General features: G+C 39.5%; 1 protein-coding gene and 1 pseudogene across 1 annotated transcript; both read right to left on the bottom strand.

Moving 5' to 3' along the window:
- Positions 1 to 8,086: 8,086 nt before the first annotated feature.
- LOC125100091 (protocadherin beta-5) lies at positions 8,087 to 11,133 on the bottom strand. Its single transcript, XM_047729943.1, has one exon. It carries the CDS (start codon positions 10,899 to 10,901, stop codon positions 8,514 to 8,516), a length of 2,388 nt encoding a protein of 795 aa, XP_047585899.1. The 5' UTR covers positions 10,902 to 11,133; the 3' UTR covers positions 8,087 to 8,513.
- A 301-nt stretch (positions 11,134 to 11,434) lies between these two features.
- Positions 11,435 to 14,029, bottom strand: LOC125100093 (40S ribosomal protein S21-like; annotated as a pseudogene).
- Positions 14,030 to 17,323: the final 3,294 nt, after the last annotated feature.

Genomic DNA, 17,323 nt, shown 5'->3' with positions numbered 1-17,323 from the left:
GATAAAGACAAAATCAGAGAGGGACACAAACCATACGAAACTTTTAACTATAGGAAACAAACTGAGGGTTGCAGATAGGGAGGAGGGTGGGGGGATGGGGTAACTAGGTGATGGACATTAAGGAGGGCACATGATATAACGAGCACTGGGTGTTATATGCAACTGATAAATAACTGAACTCTACCTATGATACTAATAATACACTATAAGTTAATTAACTGAATTTAAATAAAATAAAATTTAAAACAAAAAATGAAAAACATAAAAATTCTTCAAGTTTACTAAAAATGAAAAAGACTAACCTTCAAGATTAATCTCCCAAATCTTTAATTTTGTTATGCATCTCTTAAAAACCTTATTTAATTTAGCTGTATCCAAAGAAAAACACTAATTCAGGACCAAGATGGAAATATGTAAGCAATCACCTAAAGAACCCTCTGAATTGATGGGAGAAATGGTGCAGAAAAGTTAAATTATAAAGGTTTATAAATTATAAAAGGTTATATATTATATATATATTTATATATATTTATATATATATAATTATAAATTATAAAAGGTTTATAAATTATAAAGGTAGTTAAGCTTCGAACTCTTGATTTCAGTTGAGCTCATGGTCTCAGGGTTGTGAGATCACTGAGCCCTGTGGCTCTGTGCTGGGCATGTAGCCTGCTTAAGATTCTCTCTCTCTCTCTTTCTCTCTTTCCCCCTCTAAAAAAACAACAAAGAACCAGCTTTTTATTTAATTGATTTTCTCTATTTTTATTTTTATTTTGGATTTTGTTGGTTTCTTCTATTATTTGTATTTATTTCCTTCCTTCCTCCTGTTTCCCCTGCTTGTTTTGGGTGTTTTTTACTGTTCTTTTTCTAGATTCTTGAGGTGGGAGACTAGATAATTGATTTGAGGCTTTTTCCTCTTTTCTTAGTGTTATAGATATCCCTCTCTGCACTGCTTTAGCTTTGTTGTCTTTTCCTTTTCTTCTTTTAAAAAAAGATTTTATTTATTTGACAGAGAGTACAAGCAGGGGAGTGGCAGGCAGAGGGAGAGGGAGAAGCAGGCTCCCCACTGAGCAGGAAACCTGATGTGGGGGCTCAATCCCAGGACCCCAGGATCATGACCTGAGCCAAAGGCAGACACTTAACCACTTAACCATCTGAGCCACACAGGCACTCCTGTCTTTTCATTTTCTATTCAGCTTGATATAGTTTTTATATCTTTTGAGACTTTGTCTTTGATCCAGGGATTAATTAGAAGTGTGTTGTTTAGTTTCACGTGTTTGAAGATTTTCCTGTATTTTTATGTTATTGCTTTTTTAGTTTGATTCCATTGTGACTGGAGAACCCACACTGTATGATTTTAATTCTTTTAAATTGGTTGAAGTTTGTGTTATGGCCTTGCTTATGTAGTTTATCTTGTATATTTTCTGGAAGTACTTGGAAAGAATGCACATTCTAGTGTTTTTGGCTAGGAATTTCACAAATACACATTAGATTCTCTTGGTTGATGGTTTTGTTTAGTTCTAAGTTCTTGCTGATTTTCTGTCTAAGTTGTTCTATCACTTGTTAAGAGAGGGTGCTGAAATATCCAACTTTGATTGTAGATCTATTTTTTCCTTCCACTTCTGCCAATTTTTGCTTCACAAAATTTGCAGCTTTGTTACTTAGTGTATACATACTAAATATATATGGAATACATAGGAATGCTCTGTCTTCTTCTATCATTATATAATGTCCTAGTTTGTCACTTTCTGGTCATTTTCTTCCCTCTGATGTCTACTTTATCTGACATTAGTATGGTCATTCTTGATATATTTTTATTAAACTTTGCATAATACATTTCCCACCTTCTTCATTCAATCTGCCTATATCATACTTGAAGTGAAGTTTCTTATAGACAGCATACAGTTAGACAATTTTTAATCAATCTCTTTGCTTTAATTGGTGTGTTTACACCATTTACATGTAATGTAATAACTGATGTTAGAGCATAAGCCTAACATTTTTTTGTTTTCTATTTGTTCTTTAGGAGTTTTTTTTTGTTTCTCTCTTTTCTTTTTCCTATCTTCCTGTGTGTTATTAGAACATTTTTTAGAGTTCCACTTTGATATATCTGTAGTGTTTTTTAAAACTGTTATCACATTGTATAGCTTTTATTATGGTTGCTCCATACATAAGTTATTACAGTTTACTGGTATTGTCATTTTACCAGTTCAAGAGCAGGGTGGAAAACTTACCTCCCTTTACATCCCTTTACCATCCCCATTTATAACTGTCTTAAAAATTTCCTCTCTAGGGGCGCCTGGGTGGCTCAGTGGGTTAAAGCCTCTGCCTTCAGCAGGGTCCTGGGATCGAGCCCCGCATCGGGCTCTCTCCTCGGCAGGGAGACTGCTTCCTCTTCTCTCTCTCTGCCTGCCTCTCTGCCTACTTGTGATCTCTATCTGTCAAATAAAATAAATAAAATCTTTTTAAAAATGTCCTCTCTATATACTTAGAACTATATCAGACATAATCAGATATAATTTGGGATTCAACCATCAAACATAATTTAGGAAACTCAAGAGAAGGAAAGCCTAGCATATTTACCCATATTTTTGTTTACTGTGTTTTTCTTCTTTACTGATGTCCCAAGATTCCTTTTTTTTTAAAAAGTGGGCTCCATGTCCAACATGGGGTCGAACTTAAAACCCTGAAATCAAGAGTCTCATGCTCTCATTGAGTCCCAAGATTCTTTTCTTTTTAATTGATTCCTTCCATTTGGAGAACTTCCACACCCATTCTTTTAGGGTAGGTGTACTGGAAACAAATTCTCTTCCTGAAGGATATTTTCACTGGATATAGAATTCTGAGTTAACATTTCTTTTCTCTCAGCACTTGAAAAATATGTATCCTTCTTTCTGACCTCTATGGTTTTTGATGAGAAGTCTACTGTCCTTCAAATTGTTATTGCTCTATGAATAATGTGTCATTTCTCTTCACTGCTTTCAAGATTTTTTCCTTGCCTTTAGTGTTCAAGAACTTTGACTATGATGTCTTTTGGTGTGGATTACCAATTATGATGCCATGAGGATTTCCCCCATGTTTTCAGCATGTTGCTCCTCTGCTGTGAAGTTGCCAGGATCTCCCTGCTTCCTGTAGCAACATATATCAACACTTCTCCTAGGGAAGAAATATCAATACTCAAAATAAAGTGAGGCACTCACTTTAAAAAAGGATGGAGAAGAAAAACCAAAGATATAAAATAAAAGATTAATATAAGAAACATAGAGAAATAATTGAGAATGTTCAATATCTGACAAACACAAGTCTCAGAGGAAAAAAACAGACAAAATTAGGAATACAGTTATTAAGGCAATAATAGTAGAGATGAAATAGTTCCAGATATGAAAAAGCATAAATTGTTAGAACATATAAGACATTAAATGACATATAATATAGAACATATCAATGAAGTGTAAGAGAAAACTAAATGCATTTTCAGACATGTGGAGACAAGAGTTTATTTTTCATGTACTGTCTCAGGAATCCACTTGAGGATCTACTGTAGCAAAGAGAGGGACTTTTTTTTTAAGGGGGATAAGTAATCTATCAATGGACTTAACTAGGAGAGGTATGACAACAAGATGATAGTTTTGTTTACACTGAGAGATCATTTAGCCCAGGAAGAACCAGAAAGATAGGGGGCTTTTGGTAAGAAATATGGGAACCTGAATTATTGATTTAAAGATATTTGAAGATCGGGGTGCCTGGGTGGCTCAGTGGGTTAAGCCTCTGCCTCAGCTCAGGTCATGATCCCAGGGTCCTGGGATGGAGTCCCGCATTGGGCTCTCTGCTCAGCAGGGAGCCTGCTTCCCCCTCTCTCTGTCTCTGCCTACTTGTGATCTCTGTCTGTCAAATAAATAAATAAATAAATCTTAAAAAAAAAGATATTTGAAGATATGGTAAAACCAACTGATGGAGTCTAAAATGGTGAATCTATTTGATCTTGATTCTAGGAACACTCTATTTTCAATGACACAGGAAACACAAGAATAGATCAAAGGAGCAGAAAACACAGTCTTTACCACTAAGTAATATGGCTCTGCAATGAATAATGTATGTTAAAAATATAACATAAAATTTAACATCATAACCATTGTTCAGTGTACAGGTCAGCAGTGTTAAGTATATTCACATTGCTGTGAAACAGATCTTCAGGACGTTTTCATTTTGCAAATCTGAAACTCTATAGCCATTAAACAAAACTCCCCTTTTCCTCCTCCCCCCATCCCTGGTAACCACCATTCTACTTTCTGTTTGTATGAATTTAACAACTTTAGAAACATGATTTAAGTGGAATCATACAGTATTTCCTTTTTGTGACTATCTTATTTCACTTAGGATATTGCCCTCAAAGTTCATCCATGCTGTCGCATGTGATAGGCTTGCCTTCTTTTTTTTTTTTTTTAAAGATTTTTATTTATTTATTTGACAGAGAGAAATCACAAGTAGGCAGAGAGGCAGGCAGAGAGAGAGGAGGAAGCAGGCTCCCTGCTGAGCAGAAAGCCCGATGTGGGGCTCGAACCCAGGACCTGGGATCATGACCTGAGCCGAAGGCAGCGGCTTAACCCACTGAGCCACCCAGGCGCCCTTGCCTTCTTTTTTTAAGGCTGAATAATACTCCACTTTTTAAACACACATACACACACACACACACACACACACACACACAATCACATTTTGTTTATTCATTCATCCATATGTGGGTATTTGGGTTGCTTCCATCTCTTACCAGTTGTGAATACTGCTGTTATGAATATGGGTGCATGAATATCTCTTTGAGATCCTGCTTTCAATTCCTGTAGATACACACCCAGGAATGAAATTGCTGGATCATATAGAAGTTCTCTTTTAAATGTCTTGAGGAGCCTCCATACTGGTTTTTTAAAAAGATTTTATTTATTTATTTGACAGAGAGAGCTCACAAGTAGACAGAGAGGCAGGCAGAGAGAGAGGGGGGAAGCAGGCTCCCCGCTGAGCAGAGAGCCCAATGCGGGACTTGATCCCAGGACTCTGGGATCATGACCTGAGCTGAAAGCAGAGGCTTTAACCCACTGAGCCACCCAGGCGCCCCTCTCCATACTGTTTTTATAGCAGTTGCACCATTTTACAATCTCATCAACAGTGCACAAAGGTACCAGTTTCTCCACATCCTTGCAAACACTTGCTATTTCCTGGTTCTTGATATCAGTCATCCTCATGTGTGTGAGGGAATACGCCAGTATGGTTTGGATTTCCATTTCTCTGATGGTTAGTGATGTTGAACATTTTTCCATATTTTTGTTGGTCATCTGCACATAATCTTTGGAGAAATTTCTGTTCAAGTACTTTGCTCATTTTTAAATGTGGTTACTTGTTATTTTGTTGTTTCTATTGGATTGTAGGAGTTCTTAAATATTGACATTACCCACTTATCAGATAAAAGATTTGCAAATATTTTCTCCCATTCAGTAGATCCTCTTTTCACTGTTTACTGTGTTTTTTGACGCATAAAACTTTAAGTTTGATGTAGTGTCATTTGTCTATTTTTGCCTTCGTTGCTTTTGTTGTCATACCCAAGAAGTCATTGCCAAATTCAATATCATGAAGCTTTTCTCCTGTGCTTTCTTCTATGAATTTTACAGAGCAATGAATATTTTGAGAGAGAGAAAATCAGCCTCTTATAAATAGGAACTGGCCTAGCACTCACAAATCGGCCATCATCTTCTCCTGTTGAATACAAACAACTTCACAGAACAACATGGTTAAAGATCACTGTGACAAGATAGAACAAAACTGCAGTAAGATGACACCATGATCATGCTTGAGCAGAGACAAAAACAAGAACATTGTAAAACCAAAAAAATGACCAAGTCCTTTGTCCTGGCTTATTATGAGTGAATACTGGTTTAAAAAAATATTTACAGGGGCGCCTGGGTGGCTCAGTGGGCTTTAACCTCACTTTCTTTTTTCATCTCCTAAATAAAATTCAGTAAGAGCTCTAAATGGAATTACTGCCAGTCACTGAAAGCATCCAATCCAGGGCTACTTCCTTGAACCCTATGCAAAATCACCTAACACAAGCCCAAAACTTATAGCTCCTTAAAAAAAAAATTTTAGGGGCACCTGGGTGGCTCAGTGGGTTAAGCCTCTGCCTTCAGCTCAGGTCCTGATCTCAGGGTCCTGGGATAGAGCCCCGCATCAGGCTTTCTACTCAGTGGGGAGCCTGCTTCCCCATCTCTCTCTGCCTGCCTCTCTGCCTACTTGTGATCTCTCCCTGTCAAATGAATAAATAAAATATTTTAAAAAAAGATAAAAAAAGATTTTATTTATTCATTTGATAGAAAGAGAAAGAGATGCAGTGAGAGAGGGAACACAAGCAGGGGGAGTGGGAGAGGGAGAAGAAGTAGGCTTCCCACTGAGCAGGGAGTCCAATGCAGGTCTCCATTCTAGGACCCTGAGAACCAGGACCTGAGCCAAAGGCAGAGGCTTAATGACTGAGCCACCCAGGTGCCCCTGTATAGCTCCTTTTTAAGGTGCTATTCCTAAGGTGACCCATGCTTTCCCAGAATGTGCAGTTTCCCTCATTACCAGTCAATAAACCCAACTTTGTTCTGAATCAGTGTGTCCCTGGTGATTTTTGGATGCAGGGCATTCATAATTTATATGTCATTAAAGGTGAATTTTTAATGTTGATTTTCAGAAAACGGGTGTACAGACAAAAGGGGGAATTCTTAGCTATGGCTATGGAGTAAAAAAATGTCATCAACCTTGACAAAAGTAAAAGTTAATTTGACAGAGATCTGAAAGTGTTAAGGGAGAAAGAAGGTAAGAGAGAAAATAAGAATTATATTCCTCTGTCATACAAATAAATGCAAAGGAACTATTGTTAGTGGAACAATAAATGTTAGTGGAATAATAAATAAAAGGTTTCAGTTTGTGCAGGGAAGTACTGGAAAACAGTGACACAGCCATATGTGAAGAATGGGTGAGAGAAGTTTTAAGTGTGCTAGGTACTAAACAACAGCAGGAAATTGAGGAAATTGTTAAAGTTTATGAAAAAGTTACACATTCTTTAATAATATAGAAATGAATATAAAAAGAACTAGAAATAAAAGGTTTAAAAGTACTTTCAATGGGATAAAATGAAAAATAATACCAAGCGTTGGCAAAAATGTGGAGGAACTGGTACATCCAGACTGTACTGACAGCAGTGTAAACTGGTAGAACCAGTTTGGAAAACTATTTGGAAGTATCTACTAAACGTGACCATGTACTTTGTAAATGAGCAGGAATTTCACTCCTAAGTAATATACCAACAGAAAGGCATATACATGTTGGCCAAAGGACATGTATGAGAATGTTCAAAGCATGTTGCACCAACCCAAATATCCATCTACAGAAGGGTGGGCAATAAATTGTGGAATATTCACATAATGGAATACTATAGAGAAATGAGAATAAAAAACTAAAATTAAAAGCAGTATCATGGACAAATATCATAAACATAATGTTTAGTGAAAGCAGACAGACACACAAACAGTTCATACTCTACAATTCCATTGATATAAATTCAAAATAGGCAAAAACTAAAACATACTATTGGCAGTCAGCATATTTGTTATACTTGGGCTGGTAGTGACTTTAAGAGGTGATTTCTGTGACACCTGAAATGCTAGCAATGTTTCATTTCTTCATCAAGATACTGGTACCAAGTATGTTCACTTTCTGAAAACACACTGAGCTGATGTTAGGGTTTGTTCCCTTTTCTGTATGTATAATTCAGTAAAAAATGTTTTTTTTTTAAAGTTTGCCAGTGTGGATCAGAGCTATGAAAGAAAAGTAGAAGATTGTTGCCTTTTAAAAAAAACATTTACTTACTTATTTGAGAGAGAGAGAGAGCAGGTGGGTGGGAAGGGCAGAGAGAGAGAGAGAATTTCAGGTTGACTTCCTGTTGAGCCCAGAGCCCCACGCAGGAGGATTCCTACCCAAGATCAAGACCTGAGCCAAAATCAAGAGTCCAAATTCTTAACCATAGGAGCTACCCAGGTGCCCAGGATGTTGTTGCCTTTTGTTAGGTTTTCTAACACACTACATTTGTTATCATGTGCATTTATTCCTTTGAAAATAAAATAAAATTATGTAAAAACTTTTATTTTTGCTATTTAACATCAAAAACACTGAGTGTGACGAAACAATGGATAGAATACAGAGAAAAACAATATTTGATTTCATTAAAATAGTGCACCCTGACAAATACCATCAAGAGTAAACATCTGAGAAAAAAGCATGCATAGATTTCAGGTGGCATTGTGTAAATAGATGCAATGACATAGAATTCAGCTTTTCAAAACCAGACAAGATAAAGTTCAAAGAATAAATTCACTACAAAAGGGAAATCATACCTGAAGGAGGGGTTTTTCTCCATGACGTGCTCAAACTCGGCCTTTGGGGACATGAGAGATAAATGACAAAAACAAGGCATTATGATCCCATCCCTAACTGAATCCAAAGCTATTCCGGAAGGTGGCATTTCCCTCTATTTCTTCGCCAGCGCCATTCGATGTAAATTTGGGAATAATTGGCTTCAAAAACTTGAAGTCGCCGGTCTCAGATCCTCCCCTCAGACACACCTCATACTGGTAGCTGTGAGACAGGGTCCCCGCGCCGCTGACGTCCACCAGGTGGCCCGGAAACGGACCCTCGGGCACCGAGCAGCCGCCCCCCGACGCCGCCCGGCTCCTCCTGCACAGCCGCACCGCCACGAACACCAGCACCGAGAACAGGAAGAGCGACGACACGGACGCCAAGGCCACCACCAGGTAGACGGTGAGCGGGTCGGCGCGGGCCTCGGCCGCCGCCGCGTCCGGCAGCGGCAGGTAGGGCTGCGAGAAGCCGTCCACCAGCAGCACGTGCAGCGTGACGCTGGCCGACAGCGGCGGCTCGCCGTGGTCCCGGACCAGCACCAGCAGCCTGTGCTGGACGGCGTCGCGCTCGCTCAGCGGCCGCGCCGTGCGCACCTCGCCGTTGTGCGCCCACACGCCGAACAGCCCGGGCTCCGTGGCCTTGAGCAGCTGGTACGACAGCCAGGCGTTCTGGCCCGAGTCGCCGTCCACCGCCACCACCTTGGCCACCAGGTAGCCCGCCTCGGCCGCCCGCGGCACCAGCTCGGTGCAGGGCGCCGAGCCGTTCTGCAGCGGGTACAGCACGAAGGGCGCGTTGTCGTTGGCGTCCGCCACCAGCACGCGCACCAGCGCCTGGCTGCTGAGCGCCGGCGAGCCGCGGTCGGCCGCGCCCACGCGGAACTCGAACGCCTGCAGCGCCTCGAAATCCAGCGACCTGAGCGCGAACAGCTGCCCGTTGTCCGCGTTGATGGACACCAGCGAGCCCAGCGGCAGCTGCGGGTCGTGGGGCGGCAGCAGCGAGTAGGTGACCTGGGCGTTGGCGCCCGAGTCTCTGTCGGTGGCGCTCACGCTGCCGATGTGCAGCGCGGGGCTGTTGTTCTCGCGGACGCGCAGGGTGTAGGACGTCTGGCTGAAGGTCGGGGCGTTGTCGTTGACGTCGGACACCGTCACCGTTAGGTTGTGCTGGGTTTTCAGCCTGGGGGTCCCCAGGTCGGTGACGGTGATGGTGATGTTGTACTCGGCCTGGCTCTCTCTGTCCAGTGGTCTCTCCGTAACTAGTGTGTAGAAGTTCTTGAACGTAGGTTTCAGGAGAAAGGGGAGATCGTTCTGGATGGAGCAAACCACCCTACCGTTGTCCCCCGAATCTGGATCAGAAACACTGAAAACAGCCACTACGGTCTCTGGTGAGTTTTCTGGGGTAGAGCTTGAGAGCGTCGACATGGTAAGTTCAGGGGCATTGTCATTCACATCCACAACCTCTATAGCTACAGTACACTTTCCTGAAAGCCCCCCGCCGTCTGTGCCTGCAATTTCCACAGTATAGTATCGAGTTGCCTCGAAATCCAATGCTTTTTTCAGACGAATTTCTCCTGTAATTTCATCTATTACAAATGGTTGAGCAACTTCATCGCCTTGGAAGAGAGTGTAGACTACATTCCCATATGTTCCTGCATCTAAATCTTGGGCAGAGACAGCGACAACCAAGGAGTTTAGGGGGCTGTTTTCAGGGACCTGTACCTCATACAGTGACTGTAAAAACTGAGGGGCATTATCATTGATGTCCACGACTTCAATACGGACTGCAGTGGTCCCAGACCTGGGCGGAGTCCCACCATCCAGTGCTGTGAGAGTTAAACTGAGCTCAGACTGCTCCTCCCGATCCAGGGATTTGCCCAGCACGAGCTCTGGGTATTTTCGGCCATCTCCGCCATTACGAGTGACAACGTGAAAATGGGAGTTGGGGCTGATTGTGTAGTTCTGCACAGTGTTGATACCTATGTCCAAGTCCTGAGCTATTTTCAAAGGAAATATGGTCCCTGGTTGAACGCTCTCTGGGATTTTTAGGAGCATTTCCTTGTCTAGGAATTCTGGGGAATGGTCATTTATATCCGTAAGCTGCAGCTCAGCCTGAAAAAACTGCACTGGGTTTTCCAGTAATAACTGGAAATAGAGTATACAGGGATCTGTCACCCCACACAGCACCTCCCGGTCTAGTTTTTCATACAGCAGCAAATTCCCGGTTTCTATATCCAGCTGCAGGACCTGTTTGTTTCCTTTGTAATGGATTCGCGCACCCCGAGTAACTAGCTCCCCAACCCTGAGCCCCAGGTCTTTTGCCAGGTTGGCCACAAAGGAGCCACTTTCTGTTTCTTCTGGCATGGAATACCTAATTGCATCAGAGCCAGCCTCCCACAAAAGCAACAATATAGCAAGAAAGATAACTTGCCTTTTCTGTGGCGTTTTTGCTAGTGCAGTCTCCATTGTTCAGACCCAATTCAAGAAGGTGCAGTTTCTTCAGCTCTGTATACAGTCAACCCAGATGATTTGGTTGAATAACCTCGGTTTATTTATTTCTGACTGACTTGCCCTAGAATAATGTCCTCTCTGAAAATATCTGCCCCTAGATCTTACTAAAATGCTTCCTTCTCTTAGGAAGCACTCATTGTTCTGATTCCTAGCTTAATGGCGTCCGGGATAGCCACGGAGCCTTTCATTCATAGCGCTAGCCTGCAGCGCCACCAGGCGTCCTTATTTACTATAGCTATAGTATTTGCCATTTCATTCCAAATTATAACTGGTATACTATCAAAGGCCTTTTAAGTCCTTTTAAGTGCACCGAATGGTATCTCCAGTTCTTAGGTATTGGAAATTCTTTTTTTTTTTTTAAAGATTTTATTCATTTATTTGACACACACAGAGAGAGATCACAAGTAGGCAGAGAGGCAGAAAGAGAGAGGGGGAAGCAGGCTCCGTGCGGAGCAGAGAGCCTGATACGGCCCGGATCCCAGGACCAGGAGATCATGACCGGAGCCCAAGGCAGAGGCTTAACCCACTGAGCCACCCAGGCGCCTCAGGTATTGGAAATTCTAAAGAAACATTTGTTAAGTTAACTTTCAGTGCAATAGTACTTTTCAGAACAAACTAAATGACATATTAGTGTTCTTCATAAAATACATTTTAAGAAACCTTCTCTTGCTGTGTTTCTTATTTGATTACATTCAAGAAATAAGTGATAACTGATGTTTAGAAAAGTACAATTTTACAGAAGTTGTTTTTATTTTGAAATATATCAGAAAGGGTACAAGTGGTAAGTGTACAACTCAATACATTTTTCAGGAAGTGAACACACTCCTATAGGTAGAAACTAAACTAAAACTAAAATGTTACCAAAACCCTAGAAGCTCCCTTCTCTTTTTGCTTGTTCATTACTCTCTCCCCTAAAGGTGAGCATGCTTCTATTATCATAGATTTTTCCCCCTTTTTTTAACTTTTATACAAATAGACTTATGTAGTATTTCTCTTTTATGTTTGGCTTCTTTTCCTCAACATTATATTTTTAAAATCCATCTGTTATATATTGTCCTAATTTCTCAGTGCTCTATATTTTTCTATTGTTTGACTGTACTACTATTCACCTGCTTTCCAGCTGATGCACATTGGGGTTTTCCAGTTTGGGGATATTTTGGTTAGTGCTGCTACCAACATTCTTGTACATGACTTTTGGTTCTATGTGAGCATTTATGTTGACTATATTCCCAGAAGGTAGACTTCTGCGTGTGAATATGTGCACATATATTTAGCTTTAATAGATTTTGCAAAAAGCTTACAAATGTGGTTTTACTGAAACCAGCAAAAAATGACAGTTCTAGTTGCTCCATGTCCTTGTCAACATTTAATACTGTCTTTTAATTTTAACCACTCTGATGAGCGTGTAATGATACCATACTGTAGCCTTAATTAGCTTCTCCCTGATTAATCAAATTGAGCACTTTTTTCACATGTTTAATGGCCATTAGGGTATTCTTGTGAAGTACTTGTCTTTTGTCTCTATTTATGGCATTTGCCTTTTTTCTTATCAATCATTATAAGTCCCTTATATATTCTGAGTGTAAGTACTTTTTTGGAAGTATGTATTGCAAATACTTCTCCCATTCTATGGTTTGCTTTTCAGCTCTCTTGTGCTATCTTTGATGAACAAAACTTCTGTTAGTCTAATTTATCAATATTTTTCATTTATGGTTAGGACTTGTGCTCCCTTTAAACTTTTGCATATATCCCAAGATTGTGAAAATATTCTTGTATATTTTTTAAAATCAACTGCTTTATTTTTCACATTTAGAGAATAATCTTCCTGAATTTGATTTTTTTCATATAAATGAGATTAGGGTTACATATTTTTTTCAGAAAAATAGCCAAATGGCTTTGCACTATCTATTGAAAAGAAGATCTATTCCCTACTGTTTCTGAAGTGTCATTTTGTTATAAATCAGGTAACCATAGGTCTGTTCAAGACTCTTTCCATTTTTCTGTTTGTTTATCCTGCAATACCATATTGTCTTAATAACTGTATCTTTATAATAAGGTTATTATCTGAAAGGTAAATCCTTTACTTTACGAATACCCCACATCTGTGATCCTCTCCAGTCAGAAGTTCTTTGAAACGATGTTGGCCTTGGATGGGGGACGGAGGATGGGGTCATCTGGCTCACCCATCCTGCGAATGGCCCCACAGTGTAGGTTTTAAACTGGCTGTTGAACCTGCCTGTCACCTTCTCAACCTGGCCTCCTTCATCTGCATAAACACGTGGTCCTTGGCGCCCATGATGCAGTTGCTGGCGGAGCCTTTCCTCTGTACGCACAGGTCCACAAACTTGGAGGCGTCGCTCTGCATGTTGAGAGCAGGCCAGTTGCCACCGCCAGGGGAGTGAGCACAGAAAGAAGTCCTCCACTTTTATTCTTTGTCTTCAGGTTGGTTTTGGTTCTTATTGTCCCTTTGTATTTCTATATAAACTTTAGATTTGGCTTGTCGATTTTCACAAAGAAATCTTCAGAAATTTTGCTTAGGATTTTATGCCATCTATAGATTGCTTGAGGAGAATTGACATATTACCAACATGAGTTTTCCAATTATTGAAAATTATATATCCCTCTACTTTATATCTTTAACTTTTCTCAGTGTTTTATAGCTTTTCAGTATATTAGTCTTACGTTGTTAGATTTGTTTCTAGATATTTGATATTTTTAAGCTATTGTAAATGATACTCGAAATCTTAAATTTTATGATTTTTTGTTATCAGAAATACAACTTATATTTGTATGCTACCTTATATCCAGTGGAATTGCCAACTTAATTTATTAATCCTAATCATCAATAGATTCTTTATGACTTTTTATATATACAATCATGTCATTCAAAAAAAGACATTCTTATTTCTCCCCTTTCAATCATTGTACCTTTTATTATTTCTTGCCTTATTCCACTGGTTAGGACCTATGGTATAATACTGAAGTGAAATAGTAAGGGCGGGCATCCTTGTCTCATTCTTTTTTTAAAAAAAAATTTTTTTAAAGATTTTATTTATTTATTTCACAGACAGAGATCACAAGTAGGCAGAGACAGAGAGAGGGGGAAGCAGGCTCCCTGCTGAGCAGAGAGCCCGATGTGGGACTCCATCCCAGGACCCTGGGATCATGACCTGAGCCGAAGGCAGAGGCTTTAACCCACTAAGCCACCCAGGCGCCCCTCATTCTTCTTTTTTTAAGATATTATTTATTTGACAGACAGTGATCACAAGTAGTCAGAGAGACAGGCAGAGGGGGAGGGAGAAGCAGGCTCCCTGCTGAGCAGAGAGCTGGATGTGGGGCTTGATCCCAGGACCCTGAGATCATGACCTGAGCCAAAGGCAGAGGCTTAACCCACTGAGCCACCCAGGCGCCCTTCCTTGTCTTGATAACTAAGGGAAACTCCAATAATTTACCATTAAAGATAATTTTTCCTCTAGGTTTTAAAGTACAGTGTGAATGTTCCCTTCTATTTTTAGTTTGCTAAATACTTTACCATGAATGTGTGCTGAATTTTATCAAAGGGCTTTTTCTGTATTCACTGAGATAATATTTTTCTTCATCTGTTCATGTGACTAATTATATTAATTTTCAAATATTGAATTGGATTTGCATCCTTAAAATAACATTTTTCTCATAATTATTTTCCTTTTATATATTTCAGAATTTTATTTGCCGATATTTTGTTTAGAATTTTCCTATCTATATTTATAAATGAGATTGGCCTCTGCTTTTCCTCTCTTATAATGTCTTATTCAGGTTTGGATGTCATACCCCTTGAATTTATGCTAGCACCCAAATGCTCTCAGGAACATTTCCAGAATTCTCTGAAAGAGTCTACAAAAACTCATGTTAGTTCTTCCATAGGTATTTTGGAAGAACTCACTAATGTGAATTGGAGTGTCAAAGTTTCCTTAATAACAAGTTTAATTTACTTAATAGATATGCCTAATCAGTTTTTATATTTCTTCTTTTTTCATATTGTTTTTTCAAAGATGCTTTCCATTTTACATAAATTGTCAAATTTATTGGCATAAAGTTATTCATAATATCCCTTTTTATCTTTTTAATGTCTGTGGGACTGGTAGTGATGTTCCTTTTTCATTCCTGATACTGGTAGTTGGTATTTTTTCCCTTCTCAATTAGTTTTACCCAGAGGTCTTTGAAATATATTTATTTATTTATTTATTTATTTATTTTTATTTATTTATTTTTGAGAGAGAGGAGAGAGAGGGAAGGGGCAGAGGGGGAAAGAGAGAAAGAATCTGAAGCAGACTAGGGGCTGAGCACAATGATCCCAAGATCATGACTTGAGCCAAAACCAAGAGTTCAACCCTTAGCCACCTGAGCCACCCAGGTGCCCTGTAACCGTTTTTTTTTTTTTTTTTTAGATTTTATTTATTTATTTGAGAAAGAGACAATGAGAGAGAGCATGAGCAAGGAGAAGGTCAGAGGGAGAAGCAGATTCCCCATGGAGCTGGGAGCCCAATGCGGGACTCGATCCGGGAACTCCGGGATCATGACCTGAGCCGAAGGCAGTCGTCCAACCAACTGAGCCACCCAGGTGTCCCGCTGTAACTGTTTTTAATTGTGTTAATCATTACAAAGAGTCAACTTTCAAGTTTATTGATTTTGTTTTATTTGTCGTCTATTTATGTTTATAAATGTTTTCTTCCTCCTTTATTTGTATTTGATTTGTTCTTTTTCTAGCTTCTTCAGAGGAAATCTTGGATTAGTGATTTTTAACCTTTCTTTTCTAACTTGTTCATTTAAAGGTTTTAAATTTCTAAATCCTGTTCTGGTGTAGCAAATCTTTATTTTTACCTAGTTCAAAATATATGGAAATGTCTGCTATGATATCTTCTTTGACCCATGGATTATATTATCTACTTTTGAAGCATTTGGGAATTTCTTCTTATATTTTTAGTTTAAATTTCACTTTATTTTAAGTAGGCTCTACATCCAGCATGGAGACCAACACAGGGCTTGAACTTACGACTGTGAGATAGAGACCTGAGCTGAGATTGAGTTGGACACTTAATGGACTGAGCCACCCAGCACCCCCCCATATATATATATTTTAAGATTTTATTTATTTGACAGAGAGAGAGAGAGAGATCACAAGTAGACAGAGAAGCAGGCTCCCCGCCAAGCAGAGAGCCCGATGTGGGGCTGGATCCCAGGACACTGGGATCATGACCTGAGCCAAAGGCATAGGCTTAACCCACTAAGCCACCCAGCCACCCCCCTAGTTATATTTTTATTTTGTCTTAATTCCACTGTCAAAAAGCATACTATGAGGGGTGCCTGGGTGGCTCAGTCGTTAAGCGTCTGCCTTCAGCTCAGTTCATGATCCCAGAGGCTCAGGTGATGATCCCAGGATCAAGCCCAAATCAGGCTCCCTGCTCCTAGGGGAGCCTGATTCTCCCTCCCTTGTGTTCCCTCTCTCGCCATGTCTCTGTCTCTCAAATAAATAAGTAAAATCTTTTTAAAAAAAAAGCGTACTATGAGTCATTTCATTCTTATATGTGTACAGCTACACTAGGTTTATTTCAGCTAGTGTATGTATTATATCGTTTCTTATTTTTTTTAACTTTCAACCTTTTGTTGTAGCTCACACAAACACATTTATATGATAGCGTATGTAATAGTTGAACTTTTCTTACACATAGTCTGAAAATTTTTGGTTGTTTAATGGGTTCATTTAATCTAACTACAATTAATGTAATATTTGATAATGATCCATTTATATTTACCATCTTTTTTTACTTGTCCATAAAGTTTCATTCTTTTTTGGATTACTCAGATATTTTTTTTAATTTCCCTTCAATTAATGTTTTAATTAATCCTGTAGTAATTACCCTACAGATTAAAGCATCTTTGAGCTAAAAGAATCTAACACAAAATTTTTAATTTTACTACTTCCACGATAATGCTTAGAATTCATTAACTGTATTTATACCATCTTCCTTTTACATTATTATTGTCATGAACTTAAATTTTATATACATTTTAGGGGCGCCTCTGTGGCACATTTGTTAAGCATCTGTCTTCGGCTCAGGTCATGATCCCAGGATCCTGGGATTGAGCCTCACATCAAGCTCCACATCAAGTCCCACATCGGGCTCCTTGCTTGGAGGGAAGCCTGCTTCTCCCTCTCCCACTCCCTCTGCTTGTGTTCCTGCTCTTGCTATCTCTCTCTGTCAAATAAATAGAGAAAATTTAAAAATCTTTAAAAAATTTTATACACATTTTAAATCCTTCAAGAAACTGTTTTTGCCTTCTATAGTCAATATTAATTTATATTTACCCTTCCTGTTGCTCATTTCTTCCTGCAAGTC

The sequence above is a fragment of the Lutra lutra genome, chromosome 5, assembly GCF_902655055.1.
Source record: "Lutra lutra chromosome 5, mLutLut1.2, whole genome shotgun sequence".
Classification (NCBI taxonomy): Eukaryota; Metazoa; Chordata; class Mammalia; order Carnivora; family Mustelidae; genus Lutra; species Lutra lutra.
The sequence above is the reverse complement of the archived record's forward strand: the minus strand, read 5'-3'. Positions and strand labels throughout refer to the sequence as shown.